The following is a 20303-nucleotide window of genomic DNA, read 5'->3' as shown; positions in this document are numbered from 1 at the left end:
GGCAGTCAAATCTAAACCCCAAAGTGTGATCCAGGAAGCAAGGAAGGCCTATAAAAAGTCCCTCAATTTGGCTAAAAGGGAGTGGGAAGATAAATACTGGGACGACCTACTCCAGGCTAGTAAAAACAGGGATTCAGGGGTCTTTTGGAATCTTATAAGTAAACGGAGTAAATCCGACGCAGCCATTAGACCCTGCAACATCCCGCCTCAAAACTGGGTAAAACACTTTGGGTCCTTATACCTCCCAGCAGATGGGGATCTGTCTGTAGGGGGGGGACCTCACACTGGCAATTGAACCTCACCTCTATGACCTCTTCACTCCCCTAGAGATTGAGGGGGTTATAGGCTGGGTAGCACCACGTAAGGCACCGGGCCCGGACGGCCTTCCGGGTGATCTCATGAGGGCTTACCCAGCGGAATGGGGAAGGATCATAGCTGCTCTCCTAAATGATATTATGAGGGGAGGAGCAGTGCCAGAATCCTGGAAAGGTGCGGTGGTTGTCCCTATTTATAAAAAGGGGTGTAGGGAAACCCCGGGCAACTATCGCCCCATAAGTCTGATAGACTCCACCCAAAAGATAGCTGGTAAAGCTATCCTTGGTAGGATTCTCCATTGGGTGGAGGAGAATAAAATCCTATCAGACTTTCAGGCAGGTTTCCGGGCCGGTATGGGGACTATAGAGCAGGTGTTTAGGCTGTCCCTTTTGGGGTGGAAGGTGGTGGAACTAGGCAAGGGTAGTCTTTACTTAGCCTTTATAGATCTGAAGACTGCCTTTGACCTAGTTCCCCGGGAAGAGCTCTGGAGGACCCTTCTTGAGTTGGGATTACCACCTTACATCTTGTCCCTTCTCATAAGCCTTCATGCCCACACCTTTGCACAGGTCCGCTGGGGTAAAAACGGAGAGCTCACTGAGAAGATACCAGTGTCTAGGGGCGTAAGACAAGGCTGCGTCTTGGCACCCACCCTTTTCTCGCTATATCTGAATGGGGTGGTAAAACATCTTCAACAAGAACCAGCCGACGCCCCCTGTCTTGGAGGTGTCCGCATCCCAACCCTGCTTTTTGCGGATGACACGCTCCTGATTTCAAAGACCCCACAAGGCCTGCAGAAACTATTAACACGATTCCAGGAGTTCTGTGGTGCTAAAGGACTAATAATAAATGTGGACAAAACGAAATACTTAGTTGTTAATCCACCTAGAAAATTGGGCCGCCCACCTACACTCAACTCTATCCCCCTAGAGAAAGTAGCTGAATTCGACTACCTTGGTATCCGGATTACGGACAGGATGACTTGGGCAAACCACATTGAAAAAATGGTTCTTAACCACAGGAGAGTAGGAGGAGCTCTCATGAGGGAATACAGAGCCTCAACTAGGAGATCACTCACCCCAGTACTTGACATCTACAAGGCCAAAGTAGCGACTTCAGCCTTGTACGGGGCTGAACTGTGGGGCCACTGCCGACTGGATGCCCTAGTCACAGCAGAGAGCAAGCTTTTAAAATCCTTCATCTCTGTTCCTCTGAGCACACCATCAGTACCAGTGAGGATGGACATGGGATGTAGAAACATCAAAGATCAAGCTCAGCTTCGCCCGCTCCGGTTGTGGACAAGGATTTGGAGGAGCGAAGATTTAAAATCCTATGCTGATGCCCTGGGAGACATAATGAGCCAGGGGGGTTGGGCTAAGATAAGATGGTTAAATGACACCAAAAAACTTTTGGAGAATATCGGACTAGGAGACTGCTGGTCATCCCGTTCAGCCCCCCCAAAAGAAGTTGTCAAGGCGCTTTACTGGAAATGGACTGCTGAGCGTCTAATCACAAGCTCCAATCATTGCAGGTCCACTGCCGCCTTTTTACAAATTAAAGACACTGTGGCCGTTGAACCCTACTTGGACTTGATCACTCTCCCCTTTGACCGATCTCTTTATTTTAAATTTAGAGTTGGTTCCCTCCCGCTAGGTGCTTTGGTATCGAAATGGTCATTAGCGGCCCGTACTTCCCCCAACTGTGCATGTTGCCCAAGTAAGGTTGAGTCCATTGCGCACGTTTTATTTGAATGCCCGGATTACGCAAGGCCTAGGAGCTTTTGGCTGAAACCACTCTGCCGAAATATGGGCACACGCAGTCATTCAGTAGCCTTGCGTATCCTAAGCACGGACACTTCCCCCCCCATTGTATGCGGAATAGCTAAATTTTTAAAGCAGTTTTGGCTCATTCGATGTAAGAGATTGTCAGTAGCTGTTTAATTCTTTTTTAGCTAATTTATAAATGGCCTTTTATATCCTTTTATCTCTTTTAAACATTCACACTGACTTCTTGTGGCAATGATTTTTTTGTACATTGTATGATTGTATTATAAATGTGCTTATAAGATATCTCTGTATATCGAATAAAAGCTTATGACTGACTGACTGGCTAATGTGTACTGATTGGGTTGTTTTGTGGTCTGTCTTGGATTTGGGTGATTTTTGTTTCTTAGTGACCGTAACTCTAGGCATGTGGTGTCTTACAGGAGCTCAGTGGAGTATGTAACTCTGAGAGAATTGCGCATAGTACAAAATAATGATCCTTGGAAATCCTTAAAGCATAGTCTGAAAACGCGTTGTACTGAACAAGAAATTAGCATTTTGACAAGCAACACCATGGTATGGAAAGGCCATAGTCGTTTTGGGTGGTAACAGATTTTTGTATGTTAGATGGCCACATAGAGATAGAAATATAACAGTCCTTTCACACATGTGCTTTGATTCTGATGTGTTTGTTCATTATGCATGTATATGACGTGTGCTGTCTAATGTAACGATGTGTGTTTAAATTATTTTTGTGGAAACATTTGGACGCAGCTTGTTCTGTGGCTGTTGTGTTTCTGGGGGGGGGGGATACTGTTTGATGCATACCTTCCTAATGTGCACGCACAACATAAACTGGCAGCCTCCAAATTCAGAAGCTCCTTTGAAGGGCTAGTCTCTTAATGTCTTGTGTATTCTGCAGTCTCCTTTGTCTAATACCTTTCTCCTCTTTCTGTGCATGCTCACCAGGCGACTTGTTTCTCTGAGTGCTCATCAGTCAACACACCATAGTAATGTGTCCGTTTCATTAATGTCTCAGGTCATGGACTTGGTCTTGGACTGATCTCAACAAGCAGCAAGTGGGATTCTGGCAATCCTGCCAGCAACCTGTCCACTGTTGCCATCCTGCCAGTGTCAGACGACGTGCCCATCACTGCCTTTACTTTGGAGCTCAGGCATGCCCTCAATGCTGTTGGTAAGCACTCTGCTTGATTATATGTGCAGTTTGTCACTAAAAAGCTACATTGGGAAGTGCTTCATTCAGATGAAGTTATTTATAGTTTACTAGCAGCCCGTCCCGACGTTGTCCGGGTATGAATTGCTGCCGGCCAGTAGTATATTGTTTTGTAGGATTTCGTTTTGATAGCATTTCTTATCTGTGACAGGCCTGTGAAACGCTCCGATTCACAGCGCACTGCTGATGCACTTAAGAGTGCGCGTTCAGTGGTGTGTGAACTCGAGTTTCCCTACTTTATTTTTCCTTGCAGTATTATATAGCGCGAACTCGACAACATGGCATGAGCACAATTTACATTACAGAAGAACACATTCATTTGTGGTAGGCACGGGGAGACAAAGCGATTTGCCTGGAATCACAGAATGTTGAGCTGATGCCGAGATTCGAACGTAGCTCCCCAGCTCTAAAGTTCGCAATTCTAGAACTCGTGGCGGGAGGTGTGTCTAAAAGTGTATGTCGGTGCTGGCCATCAATGAGAGAGACCTGTGCATTTTTCAAATCGGTGGTGAAAAAATATGAGTATGTTGCTGGAGATGTGGGCCGCCCGCCGTGCCACCAATGTACTTACCGGGGGAGGGTAAACACCCATTATTCCGCAACTTTCTTTCCGCATACCATCACTCCGCATACTTTCATTACGAAAGTACCATGACTCCGCAATGCCATTATAACGCATGGCATTACATTTTATATGCTTTACCACGCATACATTTACAACGGAATTCGTTGTAAATGCATGAATGGTAAAAGCATGTTTTTTTTTAATGTTTGGATAAGGTAAGTATGGGTATAGGGGTATATGTTTTGGGATACTGAGGTATATGTTTTGGGGTGTTTGTGTATTTTAAGGGTTCAGATATAGTTTTGGGTTATGGGGTACAGGGGTAGTTTTAGGGTTTAGGGATAGGTATGGGTTTTGGGGTACAGGGGTATTTTTAGGGTTCAGGGCTAGGTTTGGGTTTTGGGGTATAGGGGTATTTTTAGGGTTCAGGGGTAGGTTTGGGTTTTGGGGTACAGGGATATTTTAAGGGTTCAGGGCTAGGTTCGGGTTTTGGGGTACAGGGGTATTTTAGGGTTCAGGGCTAGGTTTGGGTTTTGGGGTACAGGGGTATTTTTAGGGTTCAGGGCTAGGTTTGGGTTTTGGGGTACAGGGGTATTTTTAGGATTCAGGGGTAGGTTTCGGTTTTGAGGTACAGGGGTATTTATAGGGTTCAGGGCTAGGTTTGTGTTTTGGGGTACAGGGGTATTTTTAGGGTTTAGGGATAGGTTTTGGTTTTGGGGTACAGGGTATATTTATAGGGTTAAGATGGGTTAGTTTTTAAGGGTGTTGGGGTATTTTAAGGAGTAAGTGTGGGTTATGATTATGGGGTGCAGGGGTATGTAAAGGGAGCAGGGTGGACACCCGGAGCTGGAATGTACACATCCTGGGAAGAAAAAACAATGAAATATTGGGCACAACACTCGCTTTTTTTTCCCGTAATCCCGCGCCCCGCACACGCCCACGCCCCCAGCACACGCCCACAGCACACGATATGAGACATGGCATGAAGGGCGGAACATACCACACACACCCAGCGTTTGTCACGCCCCCAGCACACGCCCACAGCGCAACACAGACACGCCCACAAGGGACTACTTTGCTGACACGGTTCTTTTACCTTTTAAATGTATATGGTGGACTTCTGCATAGCCTATGTCCTTCTGCTGCAACTGCCCTTTCCAACGCTGTATTGGGTGTTGTGATTGGTGCTGTGGTTCCTGAGATTACCCGCCTCAAAGGTTTGGGCTCTCTCTTTATTATATTAGTATAGATTAATTCGTATGGTGTCAGTAGTCTGGGGTGTGGCGATTGATGAAGCAAACTAGCAATAATGTGTTTTGCGGTTTGCTGCTGTCTTCAGGCAGACATATCAAGGCCTAACAAAGTGAGTTAGTAGTCTGTGAGTAACACAGTGCCTGTGGTTTGGAACAATGTGTTGCAGTGTGCCACTATGGAAGCTACAGGCTGTGCCTGTTGGATATATTTTGCTTCCTCCTCCACTGTTTGACTCTAGTATTAGTACTATTAGTAGTAGTAGTTTTATTGTTATGTTGTTGTTGTTGTCGTTATTGTTATTATACCATTGGAATGTTTGACAGCTCTATTAAAGACAATAAAGTGGCTCAGGACCCATAGTGGCGGCTACAGACCTTCTGCTCCAGTATTCCAAAGCATGTCTTTCTGTTTCTCCCTCTTTATTTTAGAACATTCTACCCCCAGCGGATGGAAATGTCCAATAACATTATCGCCCTTCTCTCTTGGGCTAGAATGGTTGTTAAAGGCACTCCCTCTTGTTAATGAGTAGCTTGGGTATGGGGGGCCTTTACCAACTATAATTGCCCTCGGAAGCCTCTATAACACTTAATATTTATTATTCATGATGACGATGATAATGATGCTAATAACAAAAACATGTTTTATATAGCACTATTTATCTTAGTTTTGACTAGCTGTACGTGCTGTAACAGGTGTTACAGTTACCCAGTTAAAATTTGATCGCAGGAGTATTTTACGACTTTCTGACCTGCAGGTGACATTGAATGCCACCAGCGAGCGCTTAAAACTGTAAGTGAGTTTGCAGGCTTGAGTCGCTTGGCCCTTTTTAATGGTGATTTTTTTTATTTTAGTGTTAGACTTGCATGATAATACTTTTAAAGGAGAATATATAAAACTTTATTTTACAGCTCTAGCAAAATTATTTGTTAATTTTTCCTTGGACATCACTTATCCATCACTTATCTTGACTTAATCAGACAATGGTTGGGTCCTTATGGTAGGAGAAACAACACACAGGCACTGTGTTTGCCTCCCTACTCTTCAGCCATGGACCTGTTTGTGTCAGACCCCTTCACCCATTGGTTGAGACAGTAGACATTCACATCTGGAATTTAACAATAATCATTTTTGTTGCACCGTCATGCCATTGAATATTGGGTACAGTGTTCCATATGTGTGTTTTTTTAAAGAAAATAATTTTGAGTGTGTTGGAAAATGTCCCTCTCTGCTGGATCACACCCAAACCTTTTGCCTTCCTTCTCCACCTTTTCTGACCTTTTTGTTGGCCTTAGGATTCTGAGCCCTATACCACTGCTTACCAGTGCTAAATTTCTTGTCCTCTCTCCTCTAAACATGTTAATATTGGCCTATACCCAATTGGCAGATTTAATTTACCTAAAAGTCCCTAGTAAAGTGCACTACATATGCCCAGGGCTTGTAGATTAAACAATACTAGTGACCCTGCAGCCCTGATTGTGCTATCCACTTAAGTAGCCCTTTAACCATGTCTGAGGCATGCCATACAGAGCCTGTGTGTGCAGTATACTGCCATTTTGACCTGGCAAAAGAAATCTTTTGCAAGCCCCAAACATTCCCTTTTATATACATATGTCACCCTTAAGGTAGGCCATGGACAGCACAGAGGGTAGGGTGCAATGTATTGAAAAGGGAGGACATATTCTTTCAAGTTTTATATGTCCTGGTAGTGAAAAACTCTCAAATTCCTTTTTCAGTACTGCAATGCCTATCTCTCCTATAGGATAACATTCGGATTTCCTTATTCCATTGTCCAAGTGTAATTCCCAGTTGCGAAGAGATAGACTTTCCAAGTTAAGGGTCTCTGGAATCCTCATTTAAAATCCTGACTAACGGTGAAGTCTGATTTTAATTTACAAATCCGAAAATTCCACTTTCAGAAAGTTGGTGTTTTCTTACTTTAGCCATTAAGTGCCTGCTGCCTGTCTCTGACCACCTGTCTGTGGAAGGTGACAGCTGGGCTTTGTGAATTTCCCATCGACAGCCACACATAATGGAAGCTTAGGTGTGACTTGATGAGCCATCTTGGCAGGATCGGAAGGAGGAGCTGGACCCCGCCTCACTTACACCTGAATAGGCTATGTCCTGTCCCTACACAAAGTGCTGCACATCACTCCTCCCCAGTAGTGAGCCAGGGCAGAAAGGGAGGACCTCTGTGCACTTCAAAGACCTCTATTTGGACTTGTGAAGACTGCCAGGAAGGACTGCTGTGCTGCTAAAGGGCTGCTGCTTTGCTGGACTTCTGCCTTGCTGTCCTGCCCTGCTACCTGCTGTTCCCCTGCCTGGGTGAGAAGGACTGGACCTGCATCACTTGAACCCAGCTTGACTCCAAGGGCTAGTTGGCTGGCCTCCTGATTTGAAGTCTCAGGGTCATAAGAGATTTCCATACCACCCTGCTTCTGAACCTGGACTCTACCATCTGTGAGTCTGCGCTGTCAAGTGGTGCCATCCTAGTCCACCACCATTGGAAGTGGGCCTATGGTGGTGGTTCCGGAGGAACTGACGCATCCGATGTCAGTCAATCTAACGCATTGCTGCTGCTGTGTGGATCAAAACCGATGCATCACCTCTGCTGCATGGATTGGAACCGGCGCATCGCCTCTGCTGTGTGAATCGGCACGATGCATGGCCTTTGGAACCACCACTGTGAAGTGCATTTCCCCATCACAAGGTCCTCGCATCTCTGTCAACAGCAGCTTAAATTACAACACCAAAGCCTTCAAATAGCAGCTCAGTGCTCATTTGAGTCGACGCATCCCCATGGCTGCGGGGATCAAGACCAGCGCATCAGCACCGCTGTGTGGATTAAGGAGTGTACCACACGTCCTCAACTTAAACCTACCTAAGATCAAGGTACTTTTGTTCAGTGGGTCTCACTGGTCCCTGTATCTGGCCTGCACTCCATCGCGGTTGGCCTAAACTTTTGACTTTTTTTCTGGTCTGGCGTGACCATATTTCCCGATTAGGACTATTTGCTTCTAGGTGCTATTTTTACTTAAACAGTTTCAAATTCAGAATCTCAAAGTCTACATATTGGATTTTTGATGTTTCCCGTTTTATGTATTAAACAAAGTTGTATTTTTCTAACATGGTGTGGAATGAACATTTGCCTAGCTGTAGTACAGGTAAGTTTCAGTTCTATTAAGGACACGGAGGCGAGGTTTATACCTTCTTCTTTCGTTTTATTACAACAGCAGTCATTTTTTAAACAACAGACTACTTTTCCCATGAACAGCAGGGAAATGGCAAAAAGCTAAAAAGTAAGTCCATCTTCTTTCTCTGCAGCCTTGTGCCAACTTGGTCCTACTACTCTGTTCACTTCTCCTCTTTCTTTGTGTGAACAGCTCCAGAATAAACTTCACGCATCCTGTTTAGACCCATCATTCCTGCAAAAAATAAGCATCATCCGAATTCCACTTCTAACTTCTAATCTGAGTGACACAATGGCAATCAACAAAGGGAGAACTGGTACACAAAGCATATGCACACGTACAATTCAACAATTAAATATCATTCTCTATAAACACTAAATCATGTTACTTACACCAGAACGGGGAGGGTCTGTGTCCTTATGGTCACCGGGCGGGATAATCCTAGGCTATGTGTCCTTAAAAGAATTGAAACTTACCTGTACTATAGCTTGGCAAATTTTCATTCAATGTCAGGACCTGAGGCTCAGATTATGTCAGTTTAAAACGTATGCACAACTAATTGCGCTACTTCCAGCACCGGCTTAAAGTAAAACCTCTTAAAGGTTGAGTCTGAGGACCAATCGGCAGCGCGCATCAGGTCTTCTAAACTCGCATCAAGGGAAAACGCATTTGAGGGCATGGCCCCTCTAGCTGAGTGGACACCAAACACCTTTGTATCAATCCCCGCCTCCTGCATAAACTAGCGCACCCATCATGCTATGGTAGGAGAAGAAACCGCCTTTAACGTCTTCTGTAATGCAATACACAGTTGTCTCCCGCCTGGGGGCAGACTTGTTCAGTCAATTCCACATGCTTGGAGGCACTGTACTACACACAGCTTGGGGGATTCCCGGAAGGCCGGGTATGAGATTATCCTAGTATTGCACTTGGTCCGTCTGCTGACTATAAATGAATCCCCATCCAGGGAGAACACTCTGACAGAGATGTCCAGGGCCCTGACGTCTGACACCCGCCTGCAAGAAACCAGGCACAAAAGCATTGCCAATTTAGCTGAAATCTCCTTATGAGACAAAAACCTATTTGGTTGCCAGGATAGGAAGAAGTTTAACACTGGATTTACATCCCACAGTGCATAGTAAGGTGGCTCAGGTGGAAGGCATAGACACATCCCCCTGAGAAGCCTGCAGCACAATGGGTGTACCCCCCCTGGAGCCCCTTTAATGGGGGAGTGGCCCACGGAGATTGCAGATCGGAATGTATTGACAGACGCCTAGCCTTCTTCTGCAAGGCCTGCCAAGAAATTGAGGATATGGACTACATCCGCGCCCAAGGGATCGACACTCCGCTGCACACAGCAACAGCGCCATCTGTTCCAGGCAGATCATTACCTCTTGGTCGTGCTGTCTGCCCATGCTCTGGAAAGGAGTGACTCCGCTTGTCCCGAAAGGCCTGGGAGCGACCAACGTTGCCGGAGATCCACCAGGCTATCATCCACAATGTCCCTTCCATCACCAGGCGATAAGGACTGAGATCTGGATTCAGCAGGATGTGAGGAAAGTGGGGGAGTCGGATTGGAGAATCCCAGGAAAGTTATAGAAGAACCAGAAACCACACTTGAGATCTCCAAAGAGGGCTAATCAACACAATCTCTGCCTTCTGATGGCGTACCTGGGCGGAGACCCGCGTGATCATGGAGAACAGAAGGAATGCGCAGCCCTGTTCTCGCGCCAGTCCTGGAGGAATGCATCCATCGCCTTTGCCTGAGGTTCTGGCCTCCAACTGAAAATCTTGGCAACTGATGTTCCAGACGTGACGCAAATAGATCGACTGAAAAGGGACCCCACTTCTCAAACAGCTGGGAGAAGACCTGTGAGTCCAGTTTTACACACTGGAGTCCAAAAGGTGGTGAGAGGGCCACTCTGCCACCTTGTTTGACCGACCCAGAAGATATTCTGCTGTGACTAACACTTGGTTTGCTAGGCAAAAGTTCCAAACATCTTTGGCCAGGTTCGCCAGGGCGCGGGATCTGGTAACGTCCAAGTGGTTAATGTACCGGACAGTGGAAATATTGACCATTTTGAGATGCATGCAAGACTGCACCCTGTCTTTGGTCCAGCACTGCACCGCAAATGATCCCACCAGGAGCTCCAGGAAATTTATGTGCACGTATTATTCTTGTGTGGACCATGTTCCTCCTGTGGAAAAATCCCCTGCAACTGGCACCCCAACCAGTGCGACTGGCGTCGGACTCGAACACAATGTCTGGGGCGGAGCTGAAGATTACTCTCCCGTTCCATGCCTCCATGTGAGTGAGCCACCAAACCATCTCCTCTTTCACCTCCGCTGTAAGTGGTACGGATTGAGAAGTCAACTCCTTCCTGAGGTGGTGTGGCTTTAGGGTCTGCATTGCCCATCTGAAAGAGACCGTAGTTATAGATTCCTCACCTTAGAATTAGCCCCAGGCGTCAGACTGAATCCGGAGAATCTTTTTCGTAGCAATACACCAGCGCGTCGGTAGATGGCGTCGGTCGGCTCCACGTTAGTCGTCGGCGTTGTGGTCGCCGCTCTGATGTCGCAGTGTCTACTTAGACGCCGCCCCTGCACGCTTATGTTATGTTATGATGTCAGTTCTTGCTTTTCCGCGCCAGTCAGCGCAGTTCAGAAAAGAGCGTGCTCCTACTCACTTTTTGACTAACTCTTTTTCAACTTTTGTCGACAACTTTTTTGAGTCTTGCGACTACTGGTGCACGAAGGATGTTCAGTCGTCGACCCAGTTTCAAGCCCTGTGACTCCTGTCACATGTTGATGTCGGTCACCGATCCACACCTCGAGTGCCTTTGGTGCCTGGAGCGCGACCATGACCTGAAGCCGTGCTCCGACTGCCGGGTCCTGAACAAAAGTCTTTGCGGGAGCAGTCCTGAAAGCTTCTCTATGCCCGGCAGTCTGCTCCGTGCCGTCTGGGGTCCCAGTCGAAGGAAAGGTCGCGGAGCCATCACCTTTCGCCATCGAAGTATGTGCACTCATCGGGCAAGTTGAAGCACAATAAGAAGGCTAAGAAGCATTGACGCTCTTCCCCTTCTACCTGTCTGTCAGTCGACGCGATGCGGGACCCAGAGCTTCGCCGCTCTCCGGCTCCATCCTGGGAGCCCGCTGGTACGACTCTGTGATTCCATCCCTGTCCGGAAGCCGGAGCGTCCCCTGCCCACATTTGTGCATTTTACAAAGCCATCCACTCTATCTTTGGGCCGCCCGACTCCGCCCGCGCGCCTTTGGCCCCGCAGACTGGGCTAGGGGCTCTAGGGTTGGAGTAGGAGTAGTGGCCGGTCGAGCGGCCCCTGCTACAACTAGCCCCATGGAAAACCCCAGGAGTGAAGATCCTGCGAATGTTGGACTGGGCCTTGTCCAGCAAGGTGAAAGTCACCACAAACGTACTAAGATCTTTCACGAAGGGGTCCTCAAACAAACCCCCTTGGGCAACCGTTCCATCCTCAGATGAGGCAGGGTCCCTCAACTTAGGGTCCACCTTTATTAAAAGGGAGCAACGCCACTCTATAGAGAGTGCACAGTTAGCATTTCCCAGAAACACAATGGCACGCTGCTACCTTCCCAACATCACGTCCGGGTAGATCACAGAGCCCGAGGACTTAGCCTCCTCGTCCATGTCCAGGATCTCAGTTAAAGGGACCACTGCATCCAGAAGCTTGTCCTGGCAAGAGTGCCAGGACCGATCAATACCCTTCTTAGGGTCCTTTACAAACTTGGCCAGGAACGTCGCCATCTTCTGGTCAATGTCCGGTGTAAGGACAATCTTGCCATCTAAACTTGGGCGAGGGCATTTCGCCAGGAGGGGGTTGCGAGTGTCCTTCTCCATGGGTTTACGCAGATGGCTCGCAACATATACAGCCATCTTATTCCCCTGTACCCTGTTTGTTGATCGACAAAGTCATCCGGGTCTAATATGTCTGAGACACCCTCCGGGCCGAAGGGGGAACAGGGAGCCACAGTCTAGAGGGGCCCAAGTCTTCATCTGTATCCCCAAGGCAATCTCTTTTCTCTTGGGGGGGGTCTGGGGTGGTGGTGCATGGAGGGTTCGGAGACCTACCCAGGGGTGTCTGTCAGCGCTGTTTGAGGGGGCACCAAAATGCCTGTTTCAGCCATGCAAAAGTATCTACGTCCATCTCAGGTTTGCACTGTCGTTTGGAGGGGGAGGTCCTTCTCCTCGGGGTGATTTGGGGGGTCAGGCTTGGGCGTTGGCCATTTGCAGCGCTCTTGCAAGGCCTCCATGGCTTGGTTGACTGCCCTATAAAAAGAATCGTCCACTGCCTGATGAAAGGCATTTTCCCAAGGGAGGAAGGACAATGAGTTCTCCTCCTCAAACTGATCCTAATCCGTTTGCGTGGTTGGGCAATAAGGGTGAGGGGTGGTGCACCCACAATTTTCATAGTAGGCATGCCCTTGAGTGCTGGGAAGCACTGGTTAGAGCATGCAGAGCATGACTACGTCTTTAGGTTGGGAGGGGCCCCAGATAAATATGGGTGAGCCAGAGGCGCACAATTCATGAGCAGAGCCCTGAGACAATCGCGCCCTGGTGTATTATGGTCACTGCCACCCGAGAATAGTGTCTCACATGGTATCAATATCCACAATTAACAACCCCTCAGGGTGTTCAAAAAAACATAAACAACCACCTTAAAGCATAAGAAATCAGGGGGTAGTACAGACCCACAGCAAATGTCACACGGGTGGCTGGGGACAAGGCTGTGCTCTCTACAGGACACTGCTGGTCGGTTCTCTACCCTGAGTGCCAAACTCAGTCTTCCATTAGAGATGCCACAGCACTCCCAAGCAGCAAAGAAATGGGCCACAAGTGGCGTCAGTCACGCAGATGCATCCCGTGACTGAGCAAATCTGAGGAGAAAGCAGATTGTTGGGCGATCACAGAAAACTGGAAACAACAATGTTCACAACCACCCCACAACAGGAGAAGAAGACAAAATAACTTAACTTCCTGCTGAGTAGCGAGGAATGAGGAGGAGTGAACAGAGTAGTGGGACCAAGTTGGCACAGGGCTGCGGATAGAGAAAATGTAATTACGTTTTGAACTTTTGCCATTTTCCTGCTGTTCATGGGAAAAGTAGTTTGTAGTTTAAAAATTTGCTGCTGTTGTAATAAAGCGAAGGAAGAAGGCATAATATGAGCTTCCTGTCCAGACACCAAATCTTTTTATGAGGTGTTTTCACTGTTTTACTGTATAAAGTGCCTCACAACTACTTTACACATTGCCTCTAAGTTAAGCCTGACTGCTCTGTGCCAAGCTACCAGAGGGTGAGCATGGATTAATTTAGGGTTTGCTTGCTTATTACCTTGCCTATGATTGAGGTTGCTGCTTGACTAGGGCTCATACCCCAGTCAGCATACAACCCAATTTCTATCAGGGTGAAAAAAGCCATATCAAAAATACAAACTAAATGATCTCATTAATAAAACATTCTGACAAGTATTACAGTGCATGTACATACTTTTCTTGATCATAGTTATAAGAAGTGTTTGTTCCTTTTTCAAGGCCAAAAAGCTACAGTGCTACTCCTCATCAACTTAATCTGTGGGACATGGACAAGAATGGTATTGTGTGACCTCCCAGGTCTACAACAAAAGACATACGAGTCCCTCTTTATTGTTTTCTTGCTGTCCAAAAATCTAGTGGTTGTAATGGTGGATGACGTTTACATATTATCAGCTTTGTTGTTATTTTTGCCATTCATGTATGAAACTTGGTCAGAAACCATACTCCATCTATGTATGTGCTATAACGCCGCCTTTTAAAAATACTGGCATAAAAACGCACGGTCCTCTTGTAATTTGCCCTAGGTCTCTGGAATATATTAATGTTCCATATTAACTATTATTGATAGGCATGGCAATGACTACATCTTTTTATGCCTGCTTGGTGTAGGATGTTCTTTTATTTGTTATGTAAAACTTAAAGTAAAATAAAAAAAAAGCTTTATGCTGCCCTAAAGTGAACATTTGTTTTCAGTATTTAGTGTGACATTTATTTGCTGGGGTGGTAAAAATTAATTGCTTACCAGAAACGCCAAAAAAACAATTCTGAAATGTTTGGAAAAAGAAAAAGTTTTCACCATAGACCTGCAACAGTCACCTGGCTTTGGGTGGCTTAGCCTTTCTATTGTTGGATTTGGGCATGTTATTTATTGGGATCCCCAATAGCAAATCTTGTTTTGGTAGAGGGTGGGTGACTGGCACAGACAACTGCATGTACATTTACGTGGGATTCCTGACATGAAGCCTGATATATGGTTTAAGAGAGGTACCATAATCACTTCTGTATTCCTGTCTTGGTCATATTTTCTGTAGAGGCCGATGATGGTGGATTCCAAGGAACACCAGGAGAAAGATAGGAAAGGCAATCTGAAAAGAACAAAGCTAGAACCTCCATTCCCTGACTCCCCTTTCAAGGAAAAACAAGATAATTTTAACACTCTGGAAACTATCCTCAAAATACTAAATGATGTTCATGACATAGCACAAAGACAAATATAGACCACAGGTGGAAGTGGCCAGTATCAGAAGAGATCTCAAGGAGCTTAACCTGAGAATGTCGAATGCTGAAGGTAGAAATAACATGGTAGAAGATCATATTTCAGCACAAACTACATTCTCCTTAAAAATGAGGCAATTTTTGCCTCCCTTATATGTGAGGTCCCTGAAGTGGAAGACTGCAATCAGCGTAGCAATCTTAGAATCTTTGGCCTTCTAGAAGGATCCAAAAACAGGGACCCCCTCAGTGATCACCTTCTTGGAGTCCTGGATCTCTGCAACTCTAGGCATTACCTCCACAAAAGACTTCGAACTTGAACGTGCCCACATGATCTCCACCTTTAAATCCAACAACACTACAACTCCGCGAGTGTTAATTTTTAACCTTTGCACCACCAACGCTCTTGAGTTTATCCTGGCTCATATGAGGCGAGTTAAATTAATCTCATGGCATGGCTCTAAAAGGTCCATATCCCAAGATTTGTCAGGGTCACGGTAGCCAAGAGAGAGGGTTTTCTGGCACTTAAGAAGACAGTATCGGAGAGAGCAATACAACACTCTTTAAGATAGTCTACAAAGGCCAAGTTTGCATCTTCTCGGAACCTGCTAATTTGGAGACTTTTTTAAATAATACCTTTGAATCACATATGGATGACTCACACATTGGCTCAGTCACTCTTGAGGCCTTCCTTCGCATCCTATCAACCTTGCACTGGTGCTCTGGTTTTCAAGGGGCAACCCCAGTGCTCATGTTGGAGTCTCGTAGCATGATGCAATACCATCTCATAGTGGTTCAGTTCAGATGGTGGAATGTTGCCGGTCAGGTCCCTATTGGTAGCGTGTTACTTTTGTCTTTACTGGTTTCTCCTTTGTTCTTGTATTGAGTTGGTTCTATGCGGCATTGAACTGCTCACAGACCTGTGCAGCCTTTTACGTCTCATGCTGTTCTTTTGCTTGAGTCATTGCATGGCTGTGGAGCCTTTGTTTATCGATGATCCCTACTGTTCAAGGATGCACGCTCCCCTTGGGAGTACTGCATCTACACCCAGTACAGATGCACTAATCTCACATATCTTTGAATCCGTAAGCTCAACTTTCTGGGGTGGTGTTTGTATGTACTGTTACACTTAACATTGTGCCCCAATGGTTTTCCTTTGCAGGCAACAGTCTTAACACAACAAGATTTGTTGTTAATATATTTGAGTTGTGTTTTGTGGGTGAGAACAGTTCTATGTCTATTCCCCCTCAGTTAGTTGCTTATATAGCTGAGTTTCTCCAATATCTAAACATTATATGCTCCCAGTGTTTACTAGGTTTCAACATAGTAGAGGGCTCCTGCTGTTAATGGTGATCCATTCAAATGTTCTGGCTGTGGCTCAGAGGGTCTGCTACTAACTCCTGTTCCTGGTGTGGCCAGGTACGCTCTGTTTTATTCCTTCCATGCTGCTCCCTGTAAATGATGGTTAAATATTGTGATTGCCTGCTACAGGCCATTTCCCACTTTTGAGTCCTATACTTGGCTAGTTCCAGTTCGATGTGGGGGGCCATCGCTCTCCCTCATTGTTCTGGTTTTCCACAGCCCCGTACATTATATAATATAGAGTCTATATGACTAAATGATCAAAGCATCTTATCAGCTTTTTTCCTTCCCTCATGAAAGGGTCAGGTTTGGGGTATTTGGTCATCGTTTACAGTGCACTTTCCCACTTTTTTTCCTCCTTCGGAGCCATGTAATACTTCTCTCACACCATTTATGCCGTCAAGATGGGTAACTCACTATTACACCTTACACTGAATGCTGGTTTCCTGTTATCATAAATGATGAATATGAATCAATTCTGAAAGTCATTTCTCTCAACACTAAAGGTCTCAATCATCCAGAAAAGCATAGGAACATTTCTAAATATTACCACTCCAGGAATGGCGACATGGTTTTCCTCCAAGAAACTAGGATGGGCTATAAAATCGCTTTGTCAATGCGTAGCGACTGGATGTTTAAGTTGTGCTCTGCTGCAATTTCTAAAAAGAATGTTGTGATCACCTTAATCTCACGGAACTCCAGTCTATCAATTGTTGCAGTAGAGCAGGACGATAAGGGTAGATGGCTGTTTACCAAAATATATGCAGTAAATATTTATGCACCTGCGATGGAAGATCCACATTTTTGGTCTGCCCCTTGCAGCTAAATTAGTAGTGTTGTCCCCAAAGCTTACATTTTTCTAGGTGAGGATTTCAACTTAACTATGGACCTCACCCTAGACAGAAACTCAGCCTTTAGATAGAGTTCATAAGGCTCATGAAGCAATGTGTTCCCTATGTACCCTAAACACCCATGTTGATGTCTGGAGGCTCCATAACTCTACAGGTAATGATTTCACATTTTTCCCCTCAACGCAATAGTTAAAGAATTGACTATATAGTGGCTGATCCCTCTCTCCTGCAAGGCACTATTGCTTCTTCTTTACCCTATCACAATTTCGGACCATGCTGACATTTTTTTCTCCTTTTGAATCCTTCCGGCGCAAACTAGAACCCGTTCATGGCAAAAGAATACTGATATCCTGGAAGAAGATTCAGATGTGCGTGAACTCGATGAGAATTTAGCCTTGTTCCTAGAGGAAAATAGGTATTCGATTTCCTCACCTGTTACACTCTAGTACTTTTTTTCAGGGGGTCAAGTCATAAGCAGTTTGGCCAGGAAAAATAAGCAAATCAAATCCTCACTCTAAAAGCTATCAGCCAATATTAAAGCTATGGAAATCCGGTACAGACTCTTTAGAGACCCGCTAGGTATGGCTAACCTAAAAAACTAAAATAGTTATATAACACTATTATTAAACGCTCACACTTATGAGGGCACGCAGAGAAAGGCAAAATACTGTGCTATTTAAATAAAGACGTTAAATGCCTAGCAGCATGCATGAAGTGTAAAAGTAATTCATCTCTAATTTCTAACATTAAAGACCACCAATGAATACTTAGGACAAAAACAGAGGATATTCTCAATGATCTCCAGAAAATCCATGCAGGGCTTTATAACCCTTCTATAACCAACCCTAAAGATACGTCTAAAACTTCTCCAAACCCTTCCCAATGGCTACAAAAAATAGGCTGTCCGATTAAGATTTCTATGATTTCCGAAAAATCAAAGTTAAACTCTCCAAATTAGAACCCATCCTATAAACAACCTTTTTCTCCCCCTCAAACAACTCCAATCTAGGAGCCATGTTGCGTCCAAGATGTATAAATTACTAAGAAGCAGTGCCCCTGTTCATCACCTGACTTACAGTCCAAGTGGTCTTCATATTTCTCTTCTAAGGGTACTCCACCCGTTTTATCTGAGGCCTGGGCAAAAATGTGTCCCCTCTTAGTCTGAAACAAACGTATCTCTTCACTCATACAAACAAGATTCTTTGTTTCACATTTTCTGTATGGGGCCTCTAATAGACTTTAAATTGAAGCTTATTGACTCTGACCCATGCTGGTCATGCAAACAAGCATGCATTGAGCAAGATCATATGTTCTTTGCATGTATATGTTTAAAGTCCTTTTGGGATGGGGTTTCTGCCCAATGGTCAAATATCTTCAACTTCCCCATTTCCTTAAGTTTTCCAATGACTATGATTGGTACTCACGCAGCAATCTCCCCGATTGAGCACCCAGATTCGAATCTCGTTCTTTGCGACCTACTGCTCACCATCTTGCTAAAGGTCACCTTAGCAGACTGGAAGTCTGCTAGCAATGTTTCATATCATACTTGGTGGGCGTGAGTAACCTACCTCAGAAGCACGTACATTGCTGAGTGGAAGTGCTCTAGCAACCCCATTACATAACAACGTATATGGCGAGTATTAGACTCTTTCATTCAACATGGGTAGAAGTTTTTAAGGGTTCCCTCTTGCACTTACATTTCTGTTTCATATATCAGATCTAATGCTGATTAGGTCACTTTTACCAATGTTCTACATGGCTCCTCTCTCCTCTTTCTCCTTTTTTCCACTTCGTTGTTGCTCCTTAACTATGACTTGCCTTTCATCTCAGCCTACCTCTCTCTCTCCGCTCTCTCCCATTTTGTTGGTGTTCTTAGTTGGATGGGTGCCTAAAAAGGTTATAATTTTCACCCCAAAATTATGTTTGTTTCCACTTTTTTTTCTTTTTTTTATAATTCTTTTTATTAAACCTAACAAAACGACAAAGCCATGTACATTAATGAGGAGGTAGATCAAGCATACATCAATAATCATGGTTTCTATCATTGCAGCACAAGGATGCGGGAATATACAAAGCCTTCTTTGTGAGGGGGGGATCATCGAGCAGGGGAGTATTAGGGGGCTACAAATATCTCCTCGATATGCATTCCAATCACTCCAGCTGGAGGCCCACTTTTTGGGGCATCCCCTCGCTACATATACTGTCTTTTCCCGGAACATACACCAGTCCATGTTTGCCTTCAGGCTTCTACCTTGGGTGCGTGTGTGACCCCCCACAATTGCGCCATGGTGCGCTTTGCTATCATTAGACCTGGGGTGACCTAGAGCTTGCTTTTATTGTTCCGGGCCGTAGGATCCCACACGTTCAGAAGGCACCGTTTAGCTTCAGGATGAATGGTAAGTGTGAGTACTTCACTAAAGATATTGTGAATTTTTCGCCAGTACTGCTGTATGTACTCACATTCCCACAGTGTATGCATGAATGTGCCCTCCCTACCACCTTGCCTCCTGCAATCCCCACTCTCCGTTCTTCCCATATGAACGTTCTTCCCGTGATGTGGACTCTATGCATTATTTTAAGTTGGATGAGCTGCAGTTTGGCAGAGATTGCTACTTCTTGAGGAGGAAGCTACTGCTTCTTGCCATTCCTCATCATCTAACTCTAGGCCGTCCCTCTCCCATTTCTCAGTTTTCTGTAGGGGTTCTCCAGTATCGTTGATTATTTTCTTGTAGGTCAGGGATATAGCTTTCTTCGGCAGATAGCCATCAAGCAATCTGTCTTAGAGGGGCGAGGATTCCGGAGGGGAGGAGCCTTTTTGCAGATGCGCTTGAAGTGCGTGGCGATCTTGCAAGTATCTAAAATATTTGTAGTCTGCTAGTTCGTAGTCCCTCTGTAGAGAGGCAAACGTTATCATGTCGCCTTTCACCCACAAGTCCCCTACTTTCGAGATCCCAATGAGGTCCCATTGTCAAACTCTGTGGAGGGCTGCAGCGTGCCCAGCTGCTCAGAATCCCATAGGGGAGTCGCCAATGTCCGTTTCTGCTCCCATCCTAGGCTCTTGTTCGCTGCATGCCAAATTTGAACTGTGAGGGGAAGCTGCCGGGGTTTAGAATATAGCGCCCAGTTATAATTCCCTCCTGGTAGTATCCATCTGTCCATGGCATATCCCGGATCATCTGGGTGGTAGTAAGTAACCTGATTGATGGCAGTCAAGTGGG

General features: G+C 45.6%; 1 protein-coding gene across 4 annotated transcripts in view; it reads left to right on the top strand.

Moving 5' to 3' along the window:
• PNPLA7 (patatin like domain 7, lysophospholipase) overlaps positions 1-20303 on the top strand; it is a 1524034-nt gene that overhangs the window by 789693 nt on the left and 714038 nt on the right. For all 4 annotated transcript variants that reach the window (XM_078642105.1, XM_078642108.1, XM_078642106.1 and 1 more), the window contains one exon: positions 3115-3270. In XM_078642105.1, coding sequence (XP_078498231.1) covers positions 3115-3270 — 156 coding nt within the window. The remainder of the gene's footprint in view (positions 1-3114; positions 3271-20303) is intronic.

This window comes from Lissotriton helveticus, chromosome 5_1 (assembly GCF_964261635.1).
Source record: "Lissotriton helveticus chromosome 5_1, aLisHel1.1, whole genome shotgun sequence".
Taxonomy (NCBI): Eukaryota; Metazoa; Chordata; class Amphibia; order Caudata; family Salamandridae; genus Lissotriton; species Lissotriton helveticus.
The sequence above is the reverse complement of the archived record's forward strand: the minus strand, read 5'-3'. Positions and strand labels throughout refer to the sequence as shown.